Below are 27,316 nucleotides of genomic sequence, written 5' to 3' on the forward strand. Positions count from 1 at the left end.
CGCTGACAGACACAGCAAACCTTCTTGCCACAGCTCGCATTGATGTGCCATCCTGAATGAGCTGCACTACCTGAGCCACTTGTGTGGGTTGTAGACCGTCTCATGCTACCACTAGAGTGAAAGCACCGCCAGCATTCAAAAGGGACCAAAACATCAGCCAGGAAGCATAGGAACTGAGAAGTGGTCAGGGACTGTGGTCACCACCTGCAAAACCAGTCCTTTATTGGGGGTGTCTTGCTAATTGCCTATAATTTCCACCTGTTGTCTATTCCATTTGCACAACATCATGTGAAATGTATTGTCAATCAGTGTTGCTTCCTAAGTGGACAGTTTGATTTCACAGAAGTGTGATTGACTTGGAGTTACATTGTGTTGTTTAAGTGTTCCCTTTATTTTTTTGAGCAGTGTATAATAATTATGAAACATCACTCTGGATCGTCAATCTTTTGCCACTCGGTATACTGAATCGCCTCTCTGTAACACACAGCGCTCTGTCATTCTCCCTTCTTCTTTGTCCTCCTTGGTCCCCCTTTTTCCCTCTTCTCCTCGTCATCCTCCTCCTCTTCCTCCTCTCCGTGTGGGACTCTCAGGTGAAGAAAGTGGGCAATTCTTCCCTCTGAATTGAGCCTTGACCCTTGGAACCTCTCTGATTGGTCCTCCTGGGAATCTGGGTATACTGGAAGAGGAAGAGGCTATTGTTAAAGGTTAATGTTGTTTGTTTTGCTTCTTAGCCAAATATTTTTGTAGTAAAGTAATTACAGTAACAAACAGATTGCACCTTCAAGAGTGAGTAAATGAGTGAGTGAGTGAGTTAGAGCATGTACAGTGGGGGAAAAAAGTATTTAGTTAGCCACCAATTGTGCAAGTTCTCCCACTTAAAAAGATGAGAGAGGCCTGTAATTTTCATCATAGGTACACGTCAACTATGACAGACAAATTGAGATTTTTTTTCTCCAGAAAATCACATTGTAGGATTTTTAATGAATTTATTTGCAAATTATGGTGGAAAATAAGTATTTGGTCACCTACAAACACGCAAGATTTCTGGCTCTCACAGACCTGTAACTTCTTCTTTAAGAGGCTCCTCTGTCCTCCACTCGTTACCTGTATTAATGGCACCTGTTTGAACTTGTTATCACTATAAAAGACACCTGTCCACAACCTCAAACAGTCACACTCCAAACTCCACTATGGCCAAGACCAAAGAGCTGTCAAAGGACACCAGAAACAAAATTGTAGACCTACACCAGGCTGGGAAGTCTGAATCTGCAATAGGTAAGCAGCTTGGTTTGAAGAAATCAACTGTGGGAGCAATTATTAGGAAATGGAAGACATACAAGACCACTGATAATCTCCCTCGATCTGGGGCTCCACGCAAGATCTCACCCCGTGGGGTCAAAATGATCACAAGAACGGTGAGCAAAAATCCCAGAACCACACGGGGGGACCTAGTGAATGACCTGCAGAGAGCTGGGACCAAAGTAACAAAGCCTACCATCAGTAACACACTACGCCGCCAGGGACTCAAATCCTGCAGTGCCAGATGTGTCCACCTGCTTAAGCCAGTACATGTCCAGGCCCGTCTGAAGTTTGCTAGAGTGCATTTGGATGATCCAGAAGAGGATTGGGAGAATGTCATATGGTCAGATGTACCAAAATATAACTTTTTGGTAAAAACTCAACTCGTCGTGTTTGGAGGACAAAGAATGCTGAGTTGCATCCAAAGAACACCATACCTACTGTGAAGCATGGGGGTGGAAACATCATGCTTTGGGGCTGTTTTTCTGCAAAGGGACCAGGACGACTGATCCGTGTAAAGGAAAGAATGAATGGGGCCATGTATCGTGAGATTTTGAGTGAAAACCTCCTTCCATCAGCAAGGGCATTGAAGATGAAACGTGGCTGGGTCTTTCAGCATGACAATGATCCCAAACACACCGCCCGAGCAACGAAGGAGTGGCTTCGTAAGAAGCATTTCAAGGTCCTGGAGTGGCCTAGCCAGTCTCCAGATCTCAACCCCATAGAAAATCTTTGGAGGGAGTTGAAAGTCCGTGTTGCCCAGCGACAGCCCCAAAACATCACTGCTCTAGAGGAGATCTGCATGGAGGAATGGGCCAAAATACCAGCAACAGTGTGTGAAAACCTTGTGAAGAGTTACAGAAAACGTTTGACCTGTGTCATTGCCAACAAAGGGTATATCACAAAGTATTGAGAAACTTTTGTTATTGACCAAATACTTATTTTCCACCATAATTTGCAAATAAATTCATTAAAAATCCTACTATGTGATTTTCTGGGGGAAAAAATCTCATTTTGTCTGTCATAGTTGACGTGTACCTATGATGAAAATTACAGGCCTCTCTCATCTTTTTAAGTGGGAGAACTTGCACAATTGGTGGCTGACTAAATACTTTTTTTCCCCACTGTATTTGTGCGTGCAAGCGAGTGATAGAGTATTTCTGCTGATACTCCTTCTGTGTTCCAATTCTCTACCCTTCAGCCTTAAGTGTGCACTTGTTCACTCGCTGAATTTAAAAATAAAGCACTGATGTGAAAGTTGTGGAAACTCCCTCTATCTCATGCTTGCACAAATCCAATGCTTTGAAATGGGTGAGTGTGGGGAGGGGTGCACGAGTGCACACTGCGTAAGACTTGGGACATAACACCCATGTTGTGCTTCTCTCACCAGTGGTGGAGACGTGGGATATATCCACGCTCTCCTCACAGTCCTCGCTTTCCTCCCCAGAGAAGTCATCTGTCTCTTCAGGGCCACAGGTTCCCAGAGACTTCATGTGGGCTTGAGCCATCCTCTGCACGGCTGTGACACCACACAGACAAACAGGCAGACAGACATACACAGACAGAACGACAGACAGACAGATGCACAGAAAAGAGGGGGATCGTTTTTAGAACCAAAACAGTTTTAAGATCAGCTAAGGCCAAAAGCGCCAAATCGTACTTTAGCATGCAGCCACAGGAAGAAATGGACAGACAGACAGATCGGGACACGAGACTTTACGCAAGGCTTCAGGTCATGCTAATAGTAAATATACTATACTATAAGGAATGGGTACATGCGAGTGTGTGTGATGTTGCCTGTCTGCAATGCAGCTGTCCTATAATCCTGGATGATCCATAGCAGTGGAGACTCACAGCTGTCTCTGCCCCTAATCTCACAACACCCACACGTTCACACACACGTTCAGTTACACACACACACACACACAAACAAACCCAACACACACACCTCATGATTAAGCCATTTCCACTTAAAACCCTTTCAGTCAAGACGGATATAGACAAATCCCAGGCCAGAAAACATGTCTACAGACAGGAAGTGGTTTCCTCAACTCTCCCAAACTCTTTATGGGTCACTGATTACATAATAGGATGATGGACAGTCAACCTACCTTTGAGTGATGGAGGCTGGTACACATGCGCATTAATTTTCTTGGTGAGGACGCCATTTTCCCCAATGACCCACTACGCAGGTAAAGAGAAAAACGATATTCTAAGGTTAAATCTACAAAGGCACACTATTCCCTATGTAAGGCACTACTGGCCAAAAGTAGTGTGCAATATAGGGATTAGGGTCCCATTTTGGCTGTATCAGACTAACTCACTGCACATCCAAAACATGGCAAAAGAAAACAGTGCTTTGCCCTCAAATGAACACTGAGACAACCACAACAGATTGTCACATAATGCAATGGTCTTCATACCTGGTTCTTGAGAGCCACAAAGTGTGCAGACTTTAGTTACAGTCCAACATTGACACACCTGATTCAACTAATCAAATTATTGATAAGACATGTACAGATGTAGGATCTTAATTTCATCACCCTGTTGCAGTAGAACTTTCCTGCATTGCAGGACTCGTAGTGTATTCTGACGTTTGTAATTTCCACTTTAAATTTCAGACTTGATTTTCCCTTACGAAAAATGTATCAACCACTACATAAATATCGATAGAGTCGATGTCCACGCTCGCGTAAATCTAACTAGCATAATTAAAAAATCCCCATCAAAATCCGTTTTAAGAAAAAAAATCCGTATTTTTCATGGGCTGCGTCTCAATCCACCGCATCCACCAATGGCTGCCTTCCGCATATGCGGTGAAAGGTGGCCGACCTACAGTGGTGTTTGTCAGACCTTGAGAAATCCCGAAAATCGGTCTTCTCACGAAAACGTCTCTAGCGTCTGAATGGTTTGGCCTAGAAAACTACTATGGCCAATATGGAAAGATAAGACTATCACGAACACGATGGTGTCTGTTTTGCTTGTCTGAAGGTAGACCGCTACCAGTGTAAAAAATGAATGGAAGTATATATGGAAGTAATTTAGTGCCCCAATTGTTTCTTTAAATATGGGTCAAAAAATATATACAAATTATTTCCTGATCTTTCTTATATCTTCCAGATATAGGACAGACACTTTAAAACAAACCTCCTTTTGATAAAAAAAAAATCACTACCTGTTTTTCCATATATGAATATGTTATTCGAAGCATTTCTATGGGCCAAATTCAATGTTTTGTCAAATATTTGTATTTTAATTTTTTTTTATACCTAAATGGGTCCAAATCAAATAGCTAAATGATCCTTGGTATGACCATCTTAAAACAATTCCATATGTTAGTTTAGTAGAACCTACAGCCCCCCCATCTTAGATTCTTAAAGATGAATTATAATCCACATAAAGATTCATATTTCTTATTGCTGCAGGATTATTTTCCTGTTGTAGCAAACTGTCTCAAATTAAGATACTAATTTAAACAGGTGTGTTAGGATCAAAATCCTGCACAACCCGTTGCTCTCCAGGACAAGGGTTGGGGGACCACCACTGACATAATGTAATTGAATGCTGTGGTTAGTACTTCAAGGACTGCATGTAGGTTTAGTGGTGTGATAGTTCCTCCAGACCTTAAGGTGGTGCTGTTTTACCTGGTGATTGTCGTTTTCCTCCTCAGGAGACGGTTGGTCTGTCAAACGGAATAGCGTAGCGGGTGTTGGTCTCCGCCTCCGAATCTGAACAAAAGTGAAAGCATTTGTTTGGATTAAATCTCTCAAACTGCTTAAGGGTGAATCCTAACTTCCACCTAATTCCAATTTTCATTTAATTGACAATGCATGACCAAGTGAACATTTCAGTGACCAATTACTGTTCTGTAGTTGTGAACGAGACAAGGCATGCCAGCCTGTGATGTAACACTATTCAACAATTTGGGCACTTGATTGTCCAAAATCAGGATTACATCATGTTGAAAATGCACGTCCTGGTTTATGAGTCTTGCTGGGATCGAGATAGCCGGATTACAGTTCCCTCCACTATTTTGCTTTATTTCCTTATCCTCAGCCTCTGTAATCTTGTGTTTTTTCCACCACAGCCTAATCCTGGCTGTTCCTTCCCCCGTCTGATGCACTTCCAGTTCTCTTAACAAATGCTCTTGGACAATCAATCTTACAGCCTCTCCCCCTGTTCTTTAGTCAGACAGGCAGACAGACAGTCAGTCAACTCTCATCCACTCATTTCAAGTCCAGTCCACATCCATTGCTGTCCATATTATACTAAGGTCTAAATACTGTATTGTTAATATATTTATATACTATAATATTCACTGTAGTGTTTTTGCAGACATGACTGTAGTTTATGGTAGTGTTTGAGGATATTAATGTAGTATTTACTGTAGTGTTTTTGCAGACATGACTGTAGTATACTATAGTATTTACTATAGTGTTTTTGCGGACATGACTGTAGTATTCACGCAGACATGACTAGTATACTGAAGTGTTTTTGCGGACATGACTAGTATATTGTAGTAACACCTGCCGACTAGGGTTAGCTAAAATGGCACAACTACCAGACTACGCCTACTGTTTAGTGAGGGAACACCTCAACCAGAATAGAAGACACGTTCATGATAGACCGCCTATTGAGTTGGGTCAACAGTTCTGAGCAATAGTGTGTAGTATGGTATTCTACAGTATACTACAAAGGTCTATAGTAAGCGCTACACGATAGAGGGATACTACAGTGTGGAGTACAAGCTTCTACAGTTTACTACATAATTATATCTAATCATATAGTAAGTACTATAGTATTCTATGGTAAACTGTAGTATTATTTTTATGTGGGTAGGGGGCCAGAACTGAAGGGCATCACTTTAAATTCCCCTCCTCCTCCTCACAACTAGCCTGCAGTCTACAGTCATGGTAGCCTCGAGAGCCCAGGTTTCAGATGGCCACGCAAGACAACTGTCAGGGTGATGTGCAATTCCACCAATATTGCTACGTCAATATGTGTTAAGTAGTGGTAATATAATATACTGCACCGGGCTTATAGAAGCTAATTGGAGTTACTTTGTAACACCCTGGCTCTGGGACTCTATATGTTGAGCCAGGGTGTGTTCTTTCATTGTGGTGTATTTCTATGTTGGGAGTTCTAGGTTGTTTATTTCTATGTTGGCCTGAGTGACTCCCAATCAGAGGCAGCGAGTGTCAGCTGTGGCTGGTTGTCTCTGATTGGGAGCCATATTTATTGGGAGCCATATTCTGTTTTTCCCTTTGTGTTGGTGGGTTCTTGTTCCGTGTTTGGTCTATGTTACCTAGGACGTTACGAGTCGTTTGTTGTTTTTGTTCATTGTCCGTGTTTATCGCTAATGATAAATAAACATGTTCGTTCATCACGCTGCGCCTTGGTCCTCCACTTCCTACGACGATCGTGACAGAAGAACCCACCATACAAGGACCAAGCAGCGTGTCCAGGAGCAGGCAGACTGGACATGGGAGGAAGCGCCGGGAAAGGAGATGGAGAGGTTGGCGATGGCCCAGGTGGGAAAATTGTGGTCCTGGGAGGACATGCTCGGGGGCAAAGGGCCATGGGCTAGGATTAAGGCCCTGGCGAGAGAGGAGCAGCGGCGTCAGCAGTGTCATCGTCGGACGGACGAGAGGCAACCCCCAAAAAAATTTGGGGGGGGGGCACACGGCATGGGCGGCTGGGCAGCAGGAGGCTGCCACAGGGCGATTTGGAGAGGAGGCCACCGGGTTTGGGGGGCCAGAAGGCAGGTTGGCGGAGCCTGGATGGAGAGCAGAGCCAACTCCCTGTACTCAGGCATGGCAGCATGAGACTGGTCAGGTTCCGGGGTATGCGGAGCTGCGTACTGTGCCACGAGTGGTCCGGCATAGTCCGGTACGTCCTGTGCGAGCACCCCGCACGTGTTGTGCGAAGGTGGGCATGCAGCCAGGACGGAGTGTGCCGGCTCAGCGCTCGTGGCCTCCAGTGCCTCTCCTCGGTCCCGGATATCCTGCGCCAGTGTCACGTGCTGTTATGCCAGTACGGGTACACAGCCCTGTACGTCCTGTGCTGATGCCTCACACAGAGTGTGTGAGGGTAGGCATTCAGCCAGGACGGGTTGTGGCAGCTCTTCACTCCAGGTCTCCTATCCGTCTCCACAGCCCGGTCCGGCCTGTCCCTGCTCCTCGCACCAAGCCTACGGTGTGCATCGCCAGCCCGGTCCGGCCTGTCCCTGCTCCTCGCACCAAGCCTACGGTGTGCGTCGCCAGCCCGGTCCGGCCTGTCCCTGCTCCACGCACCAAGCCTACGGTGTGCGTCGCCAGCCCGGTCCGGCCTGTCCCTGCTCCTCGCACCAAGCCTACGGGGTGCGTCGCCAGCCCGGTCCGGCCTGTCCCTGCTCCTCGCACCAAGCCTACGGTGTGCGTCGCCAGCCCGGCCCGGCCTGTCCCTGCTCCACGCACCAAGCCTACGGTGTGCGTCGCCAGCCCGGTCCGGCCTGTCCCTGCTCCTCGCACCAAGCCTACGGTGTGCGTCGCCAGCCCGGTCCGGCCTGTCCCTGCTCCACGCACCAAGCCTACGGTGTGCGTCGCCAGCCCGGTCCGGCCTGTCCCTGCTCCTCGCACCAAGCCTACGGTGTGCGTCGCCAGCCCGGTCCGGCCTGTCCCTGCTCCACGCACCAAGCCTACGGGGTGCGTCGCCAGCCCGGTCCGGCCTGTCCCTGCTCCTCGCACCAAGCCTACGGTGTGCGTCGCCAGCCCGGCCCGGCCTGTCCCTGCTCCACGCACCAAGCCTACGGTGTGCGTCGCCAGCCCAGTCCGGCCTGTCCCTGCTCCTCGCACCAAGCCTACGGTGTGCGTCGCCAGCCCGGTCCGGCCTGTCCCTGCTCCTCGCACCAAGCCTACGGTGTGCGTCGCCAGCCCGGTCCGGCCTGTCCCTGCTCCTCGCACCAAGTCTACGGTGTGCGTCGCCAGCCCGGTCCGGCCTGTTCCTACTCCACGCACCAAGCCAGGGGTGCGCATCGTCAGCCCGGTCCGGCCTGTCCCTGCTCCTCGCACCAAGCCAGGGGTGTGCGTCGCCAGCCCGGTCCGGCCTGTTCCTACTCCACGCACCAAGCCAGGGGTGTGCATCGTCAGCCCGGTCCGGCCCGTTCCTACTCCACGCACCAAGCCAGGGATGCGAGTCGTCAGCCCGGTTCGGCCCGTTCCTACTCCACGCACCAAGCCAGGGGTGCGAGTCATCAGCCCGGTTCGGCCCGTTCCTACTCCACGCACCAAGCCAGGGGTGCGAGTCGTCAGCCCGGTCCGGCCCGTTCCGGCTCCACGCACCAAGCCAGGGGTGCGCGTCGTCAGTCCAGCACAACCCGTGCCTGGGTCACCGGTGCCTGGTAAGGTACCGGTCAACTGCTCCACTACGGAGCTGAAGCTAACCGCTCCTGCTACGTCCAGTTCAGCTCCAGCCAGCGGGGCCAGACCGGACCAGGGGCGCTATGGGGGGTTTATTGGAGGGTGGTGGGCAAGGCCGGAGCCAGAACCGCCGCCGAGGAGGAATGCCCACCCAGCCCTCCCCTGTTTTGCTCTAGTTGAGGCGCGGTCGCAGTCCGCGCCTTTAGGGGGGGGTACTGTAACACCCTGGCTCTGGGACTCTATATGTTGAGCCAGGGTGTGTTCTTTCATTGTGGTGTATTTCTATGTTGGGAGTTCTAGGTTGTTTATTTCTATGTTGGCCTGAGTGACTCCCAATCAGAGGCAGCGAGTGTCAGCTGTGGCTGGTTGTCTCTGATTGGGAGCCATATTTAAACTGTCTGTTTTTCCCTTTGTGTTGGTGGGTTCTTGTTCCGTGTTTGGTCTATGTTACCTAGGACGTTACGAGTCGTTTGTTGTTTTTGTTCATTGTCCGTGTTTATCGCTAATGATAAATAAACATGTTCGTTCATCACGCTGCGCCTTGGTCCTCCACTTCCTACGACGATCGTGACAACTTTGAAGTTACAGATGTTATTCAGTTATTGAATTGACTATACAATTCCTATTGGTTAATTGACAGAGCATGTGACTTTATTGATATGGTGGATACAGATGATACAGATGTTATTCAGTTATTGAATTGACTATACAATTCCTATTGGTTAATTGACAGAGCATGTGACTTTATTGATATGGGGATGAAGCTTTATAACTGAATTGTGGAACTGAATTGAGAAATGGCTGAAATGAAATGTGCTGAAGCAATGATGGAAACCATGCCTTACAAAATGCCTCTGCTTCACGCTGCCTGCTCAATCCCAAACCTAGAACCTGTCACTTATCTACCTTGTGACACTTACGTTCAGCCGCATTTCCAAGGCAACACATTCACTACCCACGTGTCAGTTGAAACATTGGCCTACTGTACTATACTAACATCTATTTTTAGAACACTATCTCTCACTTCAATCACTCAACTCAATTAAATTATGATATACAGTTGAGCTAAACTCACTAATATCCTGTGCTGATAATTATTAGAAATAACGATAGTATGGTTATCCACTATTCATGTCTATAAATGTCCATTATAGTTTATTTTTGTAGGTTTTATTTATTCACACCAAAAGAAAACAAGTGAAATACTAAACAGTACAGATAATTTTTTTTACTGCTAAAAACAGTGTACAGGTGAGTTGGAAACCCAAAAGGGCTTATATGAAAACCACACCACAAAAAAACATATACAAATATACGTTTTTTTAAAAGAATAAAAAGAAGTGTTCAAACAGTACATGTACATGATATACTCAGTGTACATGAAAAACCATGTTTGATTATGTGTGTGTGTGTGTGTGCATGTGTGAGTGTTAAGAGTTAGACTACATGGAGGAGACTACTGGGTAGTTTGGTTCATCAGGCTGACCCCTAGTCTACGCTTGAAGTTATTGAGGGATGATGATGTTTTGGCAATGTGAAGATAGGAATTCCATAGAATGGAACCTCTATATCTGATAGAGAATTGACTATGTGAGGTGTGGCAGTGGGGAGGGTCAAGTTTATCACAGTGTCTTGTATTGTATGCATGGATTTGATAATTAACCGGGAGGAATCCATTGAAGGGTTTAGGTAGGCTGTCTGGGAGGTACTGTATGTATATTTGTAAATGAAGGTGCATAATTGGAGTATATTAATGTTGTAGATAGACAATATATTGGGGAAGATGGAGCCAAGTAGTTAGAGGAGGTGTAGCCACCTGCGTGATGAGTAATTTGTGTAGGTAGGAAGCATACTGTAAGTACTGTTCCAGACAATATTGCAGTAAATGAGATATGAGTAAATTAAGCTGTAGTATAGTGATAGGAACCAAACCACTAATCTTTCTGATGATACCAACGGACTTCATCACTTTGCTGCAGACAAAGTGAATATGATCTTTCCAGGACAACTTTTCATCAACTAAAACACCTAGGTATCTGGTGGATGAAACCCGGTCCATTTCATTCCCACCAATTGAGATTGTGGCTAATTTTTTACAATATTTGTTATTCTTACCAGCAGGGCAACAGGAAGTAGGGGTGCTGTAGGTGCTGCAGCCCTCCCTGATAAATGGATTCGGCTATTAAAAATAGTTTTCCCCAAAACGATATTACTCCTGTCTGAACAGACATAAATAATAACAATTATAAATACTACACCAGCGAGCATAATTTAGCTACAGAGGATCAATAGGTTAAAAAAATAGCTGTGGATGAAGTTTTATCACAAGCATTTACAGTCGGGAAGGCCACAATTTGGGCAGCATGTGCACCAAAAACGTGCGCCAAATATAGAACAGCTTGTTGCGTTGTGGCCATAGATATAATCCATAGAAGGATTTTGGAACCTCTAACCCTGGCTGTTAAACTCATGGGTACACTAGCAATGGCTGCCAGTCCTGACTTGAATGGGAACTGCCATCTATGGATTATATTTCTATGGTTGGTTGCAGCTGTCAGTTTGCCTTTCACAAAATTTCAAAATACTACTGTGAGAAAAACATAGGCCCACCGTTTGGAAAGCAAATGCCTACTGCTGAAAAGAGAAGACGAATCTGTCTGTAGAAGCCCAAAATAATAATCTCAACCTTTGAGTGATTCTGAGCGAACAGCACAGATTTTCAAAGTCGGCTAGCTTATTTTGAGATATCAGCACAAGCGCATCGGCCATCACCAGTGAGAAGCCTATGCTTCATCTTCATCATTGAGTGAGTCAGTGTCACTGGAACGTTTATTTTGTAGCCTATACTATACACTGAGTGTGTAGAAAACATTAGGAACACGTTCTGAAAATGTAGTTGCACCCCCTTTTGCCCTTAGAAGAGCCTCAATTCGTCTGGGCATGGACTCTACAAGGTGTCGAAAGTGTTCCACAGCGATGCTGCATGTTGACTCCAATGCTTCCCATAGTTGTGTCAAGTTGGCTGGATGTCCTTTGGGTGGTGGACCATTATTGATACACACAGGAAACTGTTGAGCGTGAAAAACACAGCAGCGTTGCAGTTTTTGACACATTCACACCAGTGTGCCTGGCACCTACTACCATACCCTGTTCAAAGGCACTTACATATTTTGTCTTGCCCATTCACACTCTGAATGGCACACATACACAATTCATGTCTCAATTGTCTCAAGGCTTAAAAAATCCTTCTTTAACCTGTCTCCTCCCCTTCATCTACACTGATTAAAGTGGATTTAAGGGATCATAGCTTTCACCTGGATTCAATTGTAACAACACATCTGCCAGGCTGATCCTCAACACGGGGGCCCCTCAGGGGTGCGTGCTCAGTCCTCTACTGTACTCCCTGTTCACCCATGACTACATGGCCAGGCACGACTCCAACACCATCATTAAGTTTGCCGACGACACAACAGTGGTAGGCCTGATCACAGACAACGATGAGACAGCCTATAGGGATGAGGTCGTGTGGTGCCAGGATAACAACCTCTCCCTCAACGTGATCAAGACAAAGGAGATGATTGTGGACTACAGGAAAAAAAAGAGGACTGAGCACGCCCCCAGTCTCAACGTCAACAGTAAAGAGGCGACTCCGGGATGCTGACCTTCTAGGCAGAGTTGCAAAGAAAAAGCCATATCTCAGACTGCCCATCTTTAATCTTTTCTTTTTATTGGCCAGTCTGAGATATGGCTTTTTCTTTGCAACTCTGCCTAGAAGTTCAGCATCCCGGAGTCGCCTCTTCACTGTTGACGTTGAGACTGGTGTTTTGCGGGTACTATTTAATGAAGCTGCCAGTTGAGGACCTGTGAGGCGTCTGTTTCTCAAACTAGACACTTTAATGTATTTGTCCTCTTGCTCAGTTGTGCACCGGGGCCTCCCACTCCTCTTTCTATTCTGGTTAGAGCCAGTTTGCACTGTTCTGTGAAGGGAGTAGTACACAGTGTTGTATGAGCTCTTCAGTTTCTTGGCAATTTCTCGCATGGAATAGCCTTCATTTCTCAGAACAAGAATAGACTGACAAGTTTCAGAAGAAAGTTATTTGTTTCAGGCCATTTAGAGCTTGTAATCGAATCCACAATTGCTGATGCTCCAGATACTCAACTAATCTCAAGAAGGCCAGATTTATTGCTTCTTTAATCAGCACAACAGTTTTCTGCTGTGCTAACATAATTGCAAAAGGGTTTTTCTAATGATCAATTAGCCTTTTAAAATGATAAACTTGGATTAGCAAACACAACGTGCCATTGGAACACAGAACTGATGGTTGTTGATAATGGGCCTCTACGCCTATGTAGATATTCCACAAAAAATCAGCCGTTTACAGCTACAATAGCCATTTACAACATTAAGAATGTCTACACTGTATTTCTGATCAATTTGATGTTATTTTAATGGACAAAAAAATGGCTTTTCTTTCGAAAACAAGGACATTTCTAAGTGACCCCAAACTTTTGAACGGTAGTGTATATTTTTGGATATCCGAAGTAGATGAGTAAATTTGTTTGTACAGTATACAGTGATACAAAATGCCATAGTAGCATGGGCAGCGCCATTAATTGGTTTCCACCATTTTAATGTAGTCAACTGGGTGGGACATCCAACTTCATTGGCTGATTCCTCCTGGTGACCCTGTCAGAGTCATGTCAAACCGGGTCATCAGGAGGGATCAGCCAATCGTGAAGAAGAAAATGTACTACTACAAAATGGAGATTGCCTTAATGGCGCTGCCCATGCTGTCACATACGCTAAAATGGCACGGATACAAAGATGAGTCCTCTATCTACACTACATGACCAAAAGTATATGGACACCTGCTCGTCAAACATCTTATTCCAAAATCATGGGCACTGATATGGAGTTGGTCCCCCCTTTGCTGCTATAGCAGCCTCCACTCTTCTGGGAAGGTTTTTCACTAGATGTTGGAACATTGCTGCGGGGACTTGCTTCCATTCAGCCACAAGAGCATCAGTGAGGTTGGGCACTGATGTTGGGCGATTAGGTCTGGCTCGCAGTTGGCATTCCAATTAATCCCAAAGGTGTTCGATGATGTTGAGGTCAGGGCTCTGTGCAGGCCAGTCAAGCTCTTCCACACCGACCACAGCAAACCACTTCTGTATGGACCTTGCTTTGTGCACAGGGGCATTGTCATGCTGAAACAGGAAAGGGCCATCCCCAAACTTTTTGCCACAAAGTTGAAAGCACAGAATCGTCTAGAACGTCATTGTATACTGTAGCGTTAAGATTTCCCTTCATTGGAACTAAGGGGCCTAGCCCGAACCATGAAAAACAGCCCCATACCATTACTCCTCCTCCACCAAACTTTACAGTTGGCAATATGCATTTGTGCAGGTAGCATTCCCCTGGCATCCGCCAAACCCAGATTCGTCCGTCAGACTGCCAGATGGTGAAGCGTGATTCATCACTCCAGAGAACGTTTCCATTGCTCCAGAGTTCAATGGCGGCAAGCTTTCACCACTCCAGCAGACATTTGGCATTGCGCATGGTGATCTTAGGCTTGTGTGCAGCTGCTCGGCCATGGAAACCCATTTCATGAAGTCCCCGATGAACAGTTCTTGTGCCGAAGGCAGTTTGGAACTAGGTAGTGAGTGTTTCAACCGAGGATAGACAATTTTTACGTGCTTCAGCAAACTGACTTGTTGGAAAAGTGGCATCCTATGACGGTGCCACGCTGAAAGTCACAGAGCTCTTCAGTAAGACCAATCTACTGCCATTGTTTGTCTATGGAGATTGCATGGCTGTGTGCTCGATTTTATACACCTGTCAGCAATGGGTGTGGCTGAACTATCCAAATCCACTAATTTGAAGGTGTGTCTACATGCTTTTGTATATATAGTGTATCTCTATGGATACACCTGAGCCACTCTGAGTTTGCAAGGTCCCCAAAAAGTGATGGAGACAAGACATGCATCCTCCGATCATTGATCTTAATGACTCATATACATAATTACCCTATAGAAAGGGTTTGTGTTCATCAGGGCACACAACGGAAAACCTTTTCAAACATTCTGCACAGAAACTGGAAATTAGCGTTTCTAATTGGTCAAAGTCCAAGGTAGTCCCTCTCTGTTTCAGCACATTTGAACACGGTTTGGTGCCCAATGAACACGGCCCTCAATTTAACAACCTTTCTGAAACAATTGTTTATGGATTAACGTACCTCATACAGAGGACAATATACATGTGTAAGTGATGAAAAACGGGTATGACATCGATGTTGTGTAGCCCTCACTTTTGTAAGGCGGCGGTGGCTCGCTGTAGTCACCAATCAGCCAGAGTGGCCAGGGAGCCATTACATGAAGGTGATTGATTGGGTGGATGGAATCTGGAGGGCCAGATTAGGTAACCCATGTGTCACGACGGAGAGGATAGGAGACGGGGTAAAAGAGATGTAAGAACAGATTCAACTTTTATTCAAGCAACCAAGATGGTAATGAGAGGTCATGCCAGGTCAGAGACCACCGACTGAGTCCATAGTCCAAAACAAACAGTGAACATCTGTAGCCTGGTGCCAGATCTGTTTGTGCTCTATAGTTATTGCCTATGGTTGTTGCCAAGGCTGCAAAAATATATCTGGCAGGGATTTGATTGGGATTAAAAGGTGATGAACAACATCCCAGGAAATAACTAACAAAACTATAAATAAAGTGTTCAAAAAAAGAGGAAATAACTAACAAATGTGTCACGACTTCCTCCAATGCTGCCTCCTCCTTGTTCGGGCAGGCTTCGGCGTTCGTCGTCACCGGCCTTCTAGCCACTGCCGCATCTCATATCATCATTCCATTTGTTTTGTCTTGTCATTTACACACACCTGGTTCATATCCCCTCATTAGTACTTGTATAAGTGTTCCCTCTGCCCCCTTGTCCTTGTGGGTGATTGTTCTATGTGAGGAGAGTATAGCTCGGTTGAGCTACGTGTATTTTGTATTGCCGGGGTATATTTTCCCTGTGTGCCTGTATTTGCTCCAGTGCGCCTGTTTTGTGCACTGGACTGTTTGACGCTATCCTGCGTAACTCTGTTTTCCGGAATAAACTCTGTATTCTGTGATTTACCCTCCTGTGCCTGACTCCTTCAAATCACCCATCACAAAATGAGCACTTTTTTTTCTCAGTGCCCTTACTTTTGGAATCTGGATGGGATGCTTTGGAGTTAATTTGTTTACATAAAAGTCTTATAATAACTTATATTTATCATACTATAGAACTCCAGAAATATAGAACTTCAAAGTAATCATATGTGCTTTGAGCATAAGTAATGGGTAGCGTTTCTTAAAATGCCAAAGATAATGTAATTGGGACAAGAGGCTATTTGTTTCGCTTCTGCTATGACATTTTCCCTAAAGGGTAAAGTATAGACTCAACCCTGTACTAAAATGGAATTCTTTGGACTGCCATTTACAGTTATCATACCTCACAGCTGATGAACTGATTCAATCATGATGTGAATGTAAATGTCTGAAGATGACAGTGTGCAGTAGCAAATGAAACGGGGTGGCTTTTGTTGAAACACAGTATAGTGTTGTGTGTACATGTTTACTCCATTTAGATATATGTATATCATAACTTCTGCCCCTCACGGCGTTGAGAAGGACCCTGACAAGAGAAAGAGAGAGATTCTTATGCTGCTAAAAGTCACCCAATAACCTTCATACTCTCTCATACACTACACACTACACTCACCCCTTTCACACAACAGGGCTAACCTGAACCGTACTGCATTTAATATATGCTTTTCAAATTGTATTTTCCAGCACAGTTCCAGCAACTATGTTGAATGCGAACCCAGGCCAGCCCAGTACAGCTTGGCTTGGCTCAGCTCTGTAGTGTGAAAAGGCTATCATTCTGCCTCAGACAGGAATGCTGTTATTGGAACAATGTCTCCACCCACTTGTTCACTAGTTGGCGAGCAACATGTTGAATGTATACATAATAATTACACCGGTCTGTTTCCTTTCCCCCCATGTTTCTATCGTATGCTTGTGAGGCCTGTGTGTGAGAGAGAAGTGCTTGCCAATCCAATCATGCACAGAACTGTAGGCGTGCGATGTGGGTGGCTTTTACATTAGACGAGCTCTTATCTGTCCAGGAACACACTGTGGATGGCATCTTAACACATATATTCAAATTACAGTCATTCATACAGTGTCTGTCTATCTGAATGCGTAATGAGCGAGTTGTGCAAATTGATGATGAATTCGGTATTCTCTGGCTGCTTTTATCACAGCTGCAATTAATGGAGTATCTCAGTAATGGCATTGTTGTTGTCTCTTGACTAAATTATCATAAAACCAGATTGTTTATTGACAACCAGACTGTGGTAATCGTTACAATGGCCACATGATGACCCCTTTAACTAATGACAACACACATATTTAACAAGTAAAGGGTCCATATACTGTATACCACATACAGTTGAAGTCGGAAGTTTACATACACCTTAGCCAAATACATTTAAACTCAGTTTTTCACAATTCCTGACATTTAATCCTAGTAAAAATTCCCTGTCTTAGGTCAGTTAGGATCACCACTTTATTTTAAGAATGTGAAATGTCAGAATAATATGATTTATTTCAGCTTTTATTTATTTTATCACATTCCCAGTGGGTCAGAAGTTCACATACACTCAATTAGTATTTGGTAGCATTGCCTTTAAATTGTTTAACTTGGGTCATACGTTTCGGGTAGCCTTCCACAAGCTTCCCACAATAAGTTGGGTGACTTTTGGCCCATTCGTCCTGACAGAGCTGGTGTAACTGAGTCAGGTTTGTAGGCCTCCTTGCTCGCACACGCTTTTTCAGTTCTGCCCACACATTTTCTATAGGATTGAGGTCAGGGCTTTGTGATGGCATCTCCAATACCTTGACTTTGTTGTCCTTAAGCCATTTTACCACAACTTTGGAAGTATGCTTGGGGTCATTGTCCATTTGGAAGACCCATTTGCGACCAAGCTTTAACTTCCTGACTGATGTCTTGAGATGTTGCTTCAATATATCCACATAATTTTCCTTCCTCATGATGCCATCTATTTTGTGAAGTGCACCAGTCCCTCCTGCAGCAAAGCACCCCCACAGCATGATGCTGCCATCTCCGTGCTTCACGGTTGGGATGGTGTTCTTCGGCTTGCAAGCGTGCCCCTTTTTCCTCCAAACATAACGATGGTCATTATGGCCAAACAGTTCTATTTTTGTTTCATCAGACCAGAGGACATTTCTCCAAAAAGTACGATCTTTGTCCCCATGTGCAGTTGCAAACCGTAGTCTGGCTTTTTTATGGCGGTTTTGGAGCAGTGGCTTCTTCCTTGCTGAGCGGCCTTTCAGGTTATGTCAATATATGACTAGTTTTACTGTGGATATAGATACTTTTGTACCTGTTTCCTCCAGCATCTTCACAAGGTCCTTTGCTGCTGTTCTGGGATTTATTTGCACTTTTCGCACCAAAGTATGTTCATCTCTAGGAGACAGAACGCGGCTCCTTCCTGAGTGGTATGACGGCTGCGTGGTCCCATGGTGTTTATACTTGCGTACTATTGTTTGTACAGATGAACGTGGTACCTTCAGGCGTTTGGAAATTGCTCTCAATGATGAACCAGACTTGTGGAGGTCTATAATTGTTTTTCTGAGGTCTTGGCTGATTTCTTTGATTTTCCCATGATGTCAAGCAAATAGGCACTGAGTTTGAAGGTAGGCCTTGAAATACATCCACAGGTACACTTCCAATTGACTCAAATTATGTCAATTAGCCTATCAGAAGCTTCTAAAGCCATGACATCATTTTCTGGAATTTTCAAAGCTGTTTACAGGCACAGTCAATTTAGTGTATGTAAACTTCTGACCCACTGGAATTGTGATATAGTGAATTATAAGTGAAATAATCTGCCTGTAAACAATTGTTGGAAAAATGACTTGTGTCATGCACAAAGTAGATGTCCTAACCGACTTGCCAAAACTATAGTTTGTTAACAAGAAATTTGTGGAGTGGTTGAAAAACAAGTTTTAATGACTTCAACTGTATAATAGTAACGTGAGCATGACATAACCCTTGACATCTAAGCGGCTTTATCTTCAGGCACTTAACCCTAATTGCTCCTGTAAGTCGCTCTGGATAAGAGCGTCTGCTAAATGACAAAAAATAAAATAAATACCTTACCTTATACATACAATCCCAACATATAAAAGCTATACGTCTGAAGCTAAATATATCGTCTGTAGTTTAGGGTAGGGGTCAATTCCATGTAAATCGAGTCAATCTAGAAGATTCATAAATGAAGAAATTGCAAGTTGTTTTCAAATGGGACTTGTGTCAATTGTAGACTGCGTTGTATCCACACTCGAGTGATGGATATCCTTGCCTGCAGACCAGAAGCTCCCTAAACTGATGCCTAGGCTTTAGCTCAGAGGACTAACACTGTTTTCTGGCGTGCAGCAGTCCCAGGTTTGAACCTATTTGTTCTGTAATGAGAGCTTGGATCTGGCACAGACCTCACTATTCTCCCATCAATTCAGACACCCAAAACTAATCTACTTTCGATTTAATCTGTCATTTTCCTCATTTGTTTTGTCCTTATTTGTTTGTCATTCCCCAATAACCTCTCTTCTCTCTTTTCTAATTTCCCACCACCACACTATAAAGGTCATGCATCTCTCTCTACCTCTATCCCTCTCTCCTTTCCCTCTCTCCCTCACCTCCCTCCAAAATATCGGACCACATCTCTGTGCTAATGTGGCTGTGTTTTTTGGTATAGTTGTACACAGTCCTTGGATGCTCTGCATTTGCATACATTATACATGTAGCTTTCAGATGGGTGTTCTGTGGTTCGGGGTGTTCCCATTGAAATTCATGCAGGGACTCTTCCCAAACGTTATGGGCCATTACAGTGCCACTACACATCAGGGTTTAACCATCGCACGTCATCCTAAAAGAGTTGACCACTGCCTTTTGACATCCTTCGCGGAGTTCCACAGAAGACCCCATTCATGTGCTAATAGATTCTTCACACTGGACATTGCCTCAACAACAAACTACTTGATAGACTCCAGATAAACAGCTCTTGTAAAGCCTCGGGCTATCTGTAAACCGTAAACAGCAGATGTGTAAAAATGTTGATGTTCCGGGTGTTGTCTTAGCAGTTCCTGACATCATACCTAGTTAGTCATGCACGTCTACCGAGTGGATTCCCCACATAGCATAGACCAAATGGGCATCTCTCACGGAACATCTGGGTGTACATTTGTTTAGAAGATGACCCTTGAGTGAGAGGGCATCCAAGGAGAGGAGGAGAAGATTGGAGGAATCTGTCTTATCCCTTGACTGACTGTCATTTAAAAACACTCCCATATGTCAAAGGTAGAACAGGCTTTATTTATTCCCGTAATACTCCTAGCTGATCGTGAAAATTGTATTAACTCTATCTCATCTCCCCTGACCGTCTTCTCAAAACTCAAACAACCATTAATTAACTTGTAACGTCACCAGTCATTTTACATTTCGACGGTGTTAACGTTGACCTTTTCACTTCTCTTTCTCTCCCTCCCTCTCTTTCTCTTTTGTCTATCTTCTGTCTCTTTAATACATTTCAGGGACATAGTTGCCTCATCAGTTTCTGGGCACGGAACCTGCAGCTGTCAGCTAAAGTAGCAATAGCACCTCAGTACCCCTCAGCCCAAGCTGAAAAATATGCACACAATGAAAACATAAAGTCCTGCTCACTCAGTTACATAACTGTCTGTCAACACACTGATATTATGATAATAATAATATGCCATTTAGCAGACGCTTTTATCCAAAGCGACTTACAGTCAGGCAAGCCTAAATAAGTTCAGGAGTAAAAATGTGCTTAACAACTCGCATAATAAGATGCATGGACTCACTCGGTGTGCAATAATAGTGGTTAACACGATTTTTGATTGACTACCTCATCTCTGTATCCCACACATACAGTGCATTCGGAAAGTACTCAGACCCCATTTTTTTCCACATTTACGTTACAGCCTTATTCTAAAATGGATTAAATTTAAAATGGATTAAATAGTTTTTCCCCCTCATCAATCTACACACAATACAGCATAATTGCAAGCAAAAACCATTCTTTATAAATATTTGCAAATCTATTCAAAACATTAAAAAAAAAAACATTTTACATACAGTTGAAGTCGGAAGTTTACATACACTTAGGTTGGAGTCATTAAAACTCGATTTTCAACCACTTCACAAATGTCTTGTTAACAAACTATAGTTTTGGCAAGTTGGTTAGGACATCTACTCTGTGCATGACACAAGTAATTTTTCCAACAATTCTTTACAGACAGATTATTTCACTTATAATTCACTGTATCACAATTCCAGTGGGTCAGAAGTTTACATACACTAAGTTGACTGTGCCAAATTCCAGAAAATGATGTCATGGCTTTAGAAGCTTCTGATAGGCTAATTGACATCATTTGAGTCAATTGGAGGTGTACCTGTGGATGTATTACAAGGCCTACCTTCAAACTCAGTGCCTCTTTGCTTGACATCATGGGAAAATCAAAAGAAATCAGCCAAGACCTCAGAAAAACAATTGTAGACCTCCACAAGTCTGGTTCATCCTTGAGAGCAATTTCCAAATGCCTGAAAGTACCACATTCATCTGTACAAACAACAGTACGCAAGTATAAACACCATGGGACCACGCAGCCGTCATACAGCTCAGGAAGGAGACGTGTTCTGTCTCCTAGAGATGAACATACTTTGGTGCGAAAAGTGCAAATCAATCCCAGAACAACTGCAAAGGACCTTGTGAAGATGCTGGAGGAAACCGGTACTAAAGTGTCTATATCCACAGTAAAACTAGTCATATATCGACAAAACCTGAAAGGCCGCTCAGCAAGGAAGAAGCAACTGCTCCAAAACCGCCATAAAAAAGCCAGACTACGGTTTGCAACTGCATATGGGGACAAAGATCGTACTTTTTGGAGAAATGTCCTCTGGTCTGATGAAACAAAAATAGAACTGTTTGGCCATAATGACCATCGTTATGTTTGGAGGAGAAAGAGGGTGGCTTGCAAGCCGAAGAACACCATCCCAACCGGGAACCACGGAGGTGGCAGCATCATGCTGTTGGGGTGCTTTGCTGCAGGAGGGACTGGTGCACTTCACAAAATAGATGGCATCATGAGGAAGGAAAATTATGTAGATATATTGAAGCAACATCTCAAGACATCAGTCAGGAAGTTAAAGCTTGGTCGCAAATGGGTCTTCCAAATGGACAATGACCCCAAGCATAAATCAAAAGGACATCAAAGTCAAGGTATTGGAGTGGCCATCACAAAGCCCTGACCTCAATCCTATAGAAAATGTGTGGGCAGAACTGAAAAAGTGTGTGCGAGCAAGGAGGCCTACAAACCTGACTCAGTTACACCAGCTCTGTCAGGAGGAATGGGCCAAAGTTCACCCAACTTATTGTGGGAAGCTTGTGGAAGGCTACCCAAAACGTTTGACCCAAGTTAAACAATTTAAAGGCAATGCTACCAAATACTAATTGAGTGTATGTAAACTTCTGACCTACTGAGAATGTGATGAAATTAATAAAAGCTGAAATAAATCATTCTCTCTACTATTATTCTGACATTTCACATTCTTAAAATAAAGTGGTGATCCTAACTGACCTAAGACAGGGAATTTTTACTAGGATTAAATGTCAGGAATTGTGAAAAACGTAGTTTAAATGTATTTGGCTAAGGTGTATGTAAACTTCTGACTTCAACTGTACGTATTTAGACCCTTTACTCAGGCTGGGCTACTCAAGGACATTCAGATACTTGTCCCGAAGCCACTCATGCGTTGTCTTGGCTGTGTGCTTAGGGGCGTTGTCCAGTTGGAAGGTGAACCATCGCCCCAGTCTGAGGTCCTGAGCTCTCTGGAGCAGGTTTACATCAAGGATCTCTCTGTACTTTGCTCTGTTCATCTTTCCCTTGATCCTGACTAGTCTCCCAGTCCCTGCCGCTGAAAAACATACCCACAGCATGATGCTGCCACCACCATGCTTCACCGTAGGGATTGTGCCAGGTTTCCTCCAGACGTGACGCTTGGCTTTCAGGCCAAAGAGTTCAATCTTGGTTTCATCAGACCAGAGAATCTTGTTTTTCATGGTCTGAGAGTCCTTTAGGTGCCTTTTGGCAAACCCCCAGTGGGCTGTCATATGCCTTTTACTGAGGAGTGGCTTCCGTCTGGCCACTCTACCATAAAGGCCTGATTGGTGGAGTGCTGCAGATATGGTTGTCCTTCTGGAAGGTTCTTCCATCTCCACAGAGGAACTCTGGAGCTCTGTCAGAGTGACCAGCGGGTTCTTGGTCACCTCCCTCACCAACGCCCTTCTCCCCCGATTGCTTAGTTTGGTCGGGCGGCCAGCTCTAGGAAGAGTCTTGGTGGTTCCAAACTTCTTCCATTTAAGAATGATGGAGGCCACTGTGTTCTTGGGGACCTTCAATGCTGCAGACTTTTTTTGGTACCCTTCCCCAGATCTGTGCGTCAACACAATCCTGTCTCGTAGCTCTATGGACAATTCCTTCGATCTTTGGCTTGGTTTCTGCTCTGCACTGTCAACTGTGGGACCTTATATAGACAGGTGTGTGCCTTTCCAAAACGTATGTGTTATGGCTTTACACCCCCTGCTATATTGTGGAAAAATAGTCACCTGTCTAACAGAACACAGAGGGTGTTCTTTAAATTAAGCCTCTCCAACATAATCCAGGTAGAATCAGGAATTCCCCAGGGTAGCTGTCTAGGCCCCTTACTTTTTTAAATCTTTACTAACGACATGCCACTGGCTTTGAGTAAAGCTTGTATGCGGATGACTCAACACTATACACGTCAGCTACTACAGTGACTGAAATGACTGCAACACTTAACAAAGAGCTACAGTTAGTTTCAGAGTGGGTGGCAAGGAATAAGTTAGTCCTAAATATTTCTAAAACTAAAAGCATTGTATTTGGAATAAATCATTCAATAAAACCCTAAACCTCAACTAAATCCTGTAATACATAATGTTGAAATTGAGCAAGTTGAGGTGACTAAACTGCTTGGAGTAACCCTGGATTGTAAACTGTCATGGTCAAAACATATTGATACAACAGTAGCTAAAATGGGGAGAAGTCATTTAGATAAATTAGATATTGCTGTATTTCATTTTCACTTTGCCATTATTGGGTTTTGTGTGTAGATGGGTGAGAAAAAAATATATTTCGTCCATTTTCAATTCAGGCTGTAACACAACAAAATGTGGAATAAGTCAAGGGGTATGAATACCTACTCAAAGAACTGTATCTTTACTTTACTATTTATATTTTTGAAAATGTTTACTTATAGAACATAATATACATTTCACTCCATACATTTTCCTTGACATCCAAAAGTACTTGTTACAGGAAAATGGTCCAATTCTCACACTTATCAGGAGAACATGCCATGTCATTCCTACTGCCTCTTATCTGGCGGACTCACTAAACACAAATGCTTAATTTGTAAATGATGCTGAGAGTTGGAGTGTGTCCCTGGGTATCCGTAAATAAAAAAAGACAATTGTGCCATCTGGTTTGCTTAATAAAAGGAATGTGAAATTACTTTTACTGATACTTAAATATATTTTAGCAATTACATTTACTTTTGATACTTAAGTAGGCTATATTTAAAACCAAATACTTTTAGACTTTTACTCAAGTTGCATTTCAGTGGGTGACTTTCACTTTTACTTCTATTACGGTATCTTTCATTTAATCAAGTATGACAATTGGGTACTTTTTCCACACAGACACGTACACACACACTCACCATCTCCACCTGTCGTGGGTCCAGCTGAAGGGGCATTGCGGACGGGACTGAGAACTGGATCTTGGTTTTCCTCTCCTTGTCCTTGGCATCTGCGTCCATCTCTGCAGGCAGCACCGGGTCTATAGCAGCTCTGACAGTCTGACCGTCCAACAAGGAGCCAAGTCACAGATGGCCAAGGTAGAACAACTTGGATGGCTACTCACTTGTTCACTCCACTGGCAATTCACAGAAGCCTGATGATATCCCTTGAGAAAACAAATTTCGGATTGTAAGTTATATTGATCTCATTGACCATCATGCACTGGGCTTTGATTTGGAATTCCCCCTCCTCTCCTTTGCAACCGTTTTCTCTTTTATTTGGGTGTGTGGTCTTTGGTACTCCCTCTTTCGCACTCTTCCTGACTCGTGCTCACGCGCGCTCTCTATTTGTCTGCCTGTGTTGAGGCTGTCAACTCGATCTGCCTCTCTGTGAGTGGTTGGAGAGAGAGAGAGAGAGAGGGGAGGGGGGGGATTGAGTGTGTGAGTGGACGATGTTAAACTGAAGATGATTGGAACTCAGTATAAAGCATAATCTTGCCCTGCACTGCTGTAGTGTTTCGTGTCCTTGACCCCTTGCTATTTTGTTTGTGTGTGTGTGTGTGTGTGTGTGTGTGTGTGTGTGTGTGTGTGTGTGTGTGTGTGTGTGTGTGTGTATAGTGGAAAAGATGCATGTCGTAAAGTAGGCGAAAAAACAAGCTTCCACGGCATATCTGATGAGGACTTTTAATGAAATACTAAAGTCAAAACACCACTTCAGTAATGTATCAAAAGTAAAACTTAAAAACTCTTCAGGAAACAAAACATACATTGAGCCTGTCACTAAATAACTATGTTAACATCATGATACTGTACTCAACATGCTACAGAATAACAAAATGTTGCCAATGGCAACAAGCTGATACAACATTGATGGAATGATATCTAGTCTAAAGGTTTGAAATGTTCCCATTGCATGCATGTTGTGTTCATGAAAATGTGAGCAGGGCACCTCAAATCAATCCTCATTTGATTCAGTTTTAAATCTTCATTGTCTTTTTCACCCTTCATCATTGCATGTCAAGAAATGCTAGATAAAATCCCTTATACACAGCATAGTAATAAAAAAATTGGATTGCAATGGAAAAACCCATTGCCATGTCAACTATTACATTACACACAGTGTTGTGTATTAGTGTTACAGCGGCCAGTCCCAGTGCCCGGAGGGAGGGAGGAAGGGAGAGAGGGAAGGGGGAGGGGGAGGCAGAGGGGGAGGAAGGGAGAGAGGGAGGGAACGGAGAAAACAGGGAGGGAGTTATTGGAGACAGGGCAAAAGGATTGGAGGGCGGGTTGTGAGGGAGGGAGAAGGGAAGGAGGAGGAGAGGAGTCACAGCTCACATGTAAACACAAACAGATGTGTGCAGTTGGAGTGGCCTCACCCTGTCTGTCTGTCTGAGCCTAGTGCCAGTCGGAGCTGGACAGGGCAGGGGGTCAGCAGGGCACTGGGCTACTGACTGACGCTTAGCTACACAGAAAGGGAGCGAGGGACGGAGTGGGAGAGGGACAGAGGGTTAGGTGGAGGGAGGGAGGTGGAGAGAGGAAGGGAGAAGCAGAAGGAGGAAGGAAAGAGAGAGGGATGAAGAGATGAGGGGGAGAGAGAGGGTGGGTGGGGGAAAGAGCAATAGTAATTATATGGGGGAGGGGGGGAGAAATTGTTCATACATTTGTAATTGAATGCAAATTTAAGCAGGATCGAGTGTTTTGACCTGCAGCTGTGAAAGCAATCACCACCACAACATACTGATAAATCACACAGGTAAAGATGCAGATGTGAACAGTTCTTTGCTGGTGGAGGCTCCACCTGGGAAATAGAGTGCGAACACAGCCATTGGACTTAACTGGGGCACCAGAGACTCCAAGAATGTACAATACTGTATTGTTCCATCTGCAGAGTTTTCGGCTTCATCCGCTATAGGCCCTGGTCAAAAGTAATCCACTATATAGGGGATAGGGTGCCATTTGGGACATAGCCATCTTCTGCTTCTCTATCAACATTTCCAATCCTTTACAGACAACACAGCACACATTTTGTGAGGAGCTCAGGGTCAGCCGCAGTGCAGCGCCCCTGGAGCCAGATGACTGGTGAAGTTTGGCACAACAGACATGCCAGGGCTGGGGGAGGGAAAAGGTGTGTGTACACCCAAACAATATGTAATAAGCACACACACACAGACACGGACACACACAACCATGCCCCACGCTGCCCCCCCCATCCAACCAGCCCCCCCCACCACCACCCCTCCTCCCTTCCCCCACAGCCAGGATATGGCATAAGCTGATCAGAGCAGGCACCGAGGGCAGCGTGGGGGCATGATGAGCAGGTCTCTCTCATCACTCTAAAGGCTAAATACAGAGATTACTCCACTGCTGCCACTGCTCCTCCTCTGTCAGTCCTGTGATTATAATGGATTGCATTCCAAATGGCACCCTATTCCCTATGAAGTGGGCTAAAGGGCTAAAGTCAAAAGCAGTGCACTACATAAGGAATAGGGTGCCATTTGGGACGCGGGCATGGTGAACTGCACAGATTCACAGACTCTGCTGTATGAGGACAGGAGAGGAGAGGCCAGAAATGGATGGGATTAATTCACAGAGAGAAAGGGGAAGAGGGGGGGGGGAGATTGGGAGAGATGGAGAGAGATGGAAAGGGGGTGAAAGAGAAGGG

At 44.5% G+C, this 27,316-nt stretch overlaps 1 protein-coding gene across 1 annotated transcript; it reads right to left on the bottom strand.

Annotated features, from left to right (window-relative positions):
- Positions 1 to 347: 347 nt before the first annotated feature.
- Positions 348 to 25,012, bottom strand: LOC121557894 (protein phosphatase 1 regulatory subunit 1B-like). Its single transcript, XM_041871372.2, has 5 exons — positions 24,577 to 25,012; positions 4,944 to 5,027; positions 3,411 to 3,483; positions 2,687 to 2,818; positions 348 to 676 (listed from the first exon to the last, which is right to left on the bottom strand). Exons 1-5 carry the CDS (start codon positions 24,673 to 24,675, stop codon positions 495 to 497), a joined length of 570 nt encoding a protein of 189 aa, XP_041727306.1. The 5' UTR covers positions 24,676 to 25,012; the 3' UTR covers positions 348 to 494.
- Positions 25,013 to 27,316: the final 2,304 nt, after the last annotated feature.

This window comes from Coregonus clupeaformis, chromosome 1 (assembly GCF_020615455.1).
Source record: "Coregonus clupeaformis isolate EN_2021a chromosome 1, ASM2061545v1, whole genome shotgun sequence".
NCBI classification, from domain to species: domain Eukaryota; kingdom Metazoa; phylum Chordata; class Actinopteri; order Salmoniformes; family Salmonidae; genus Coregonus; species Coregonus clupeaformis.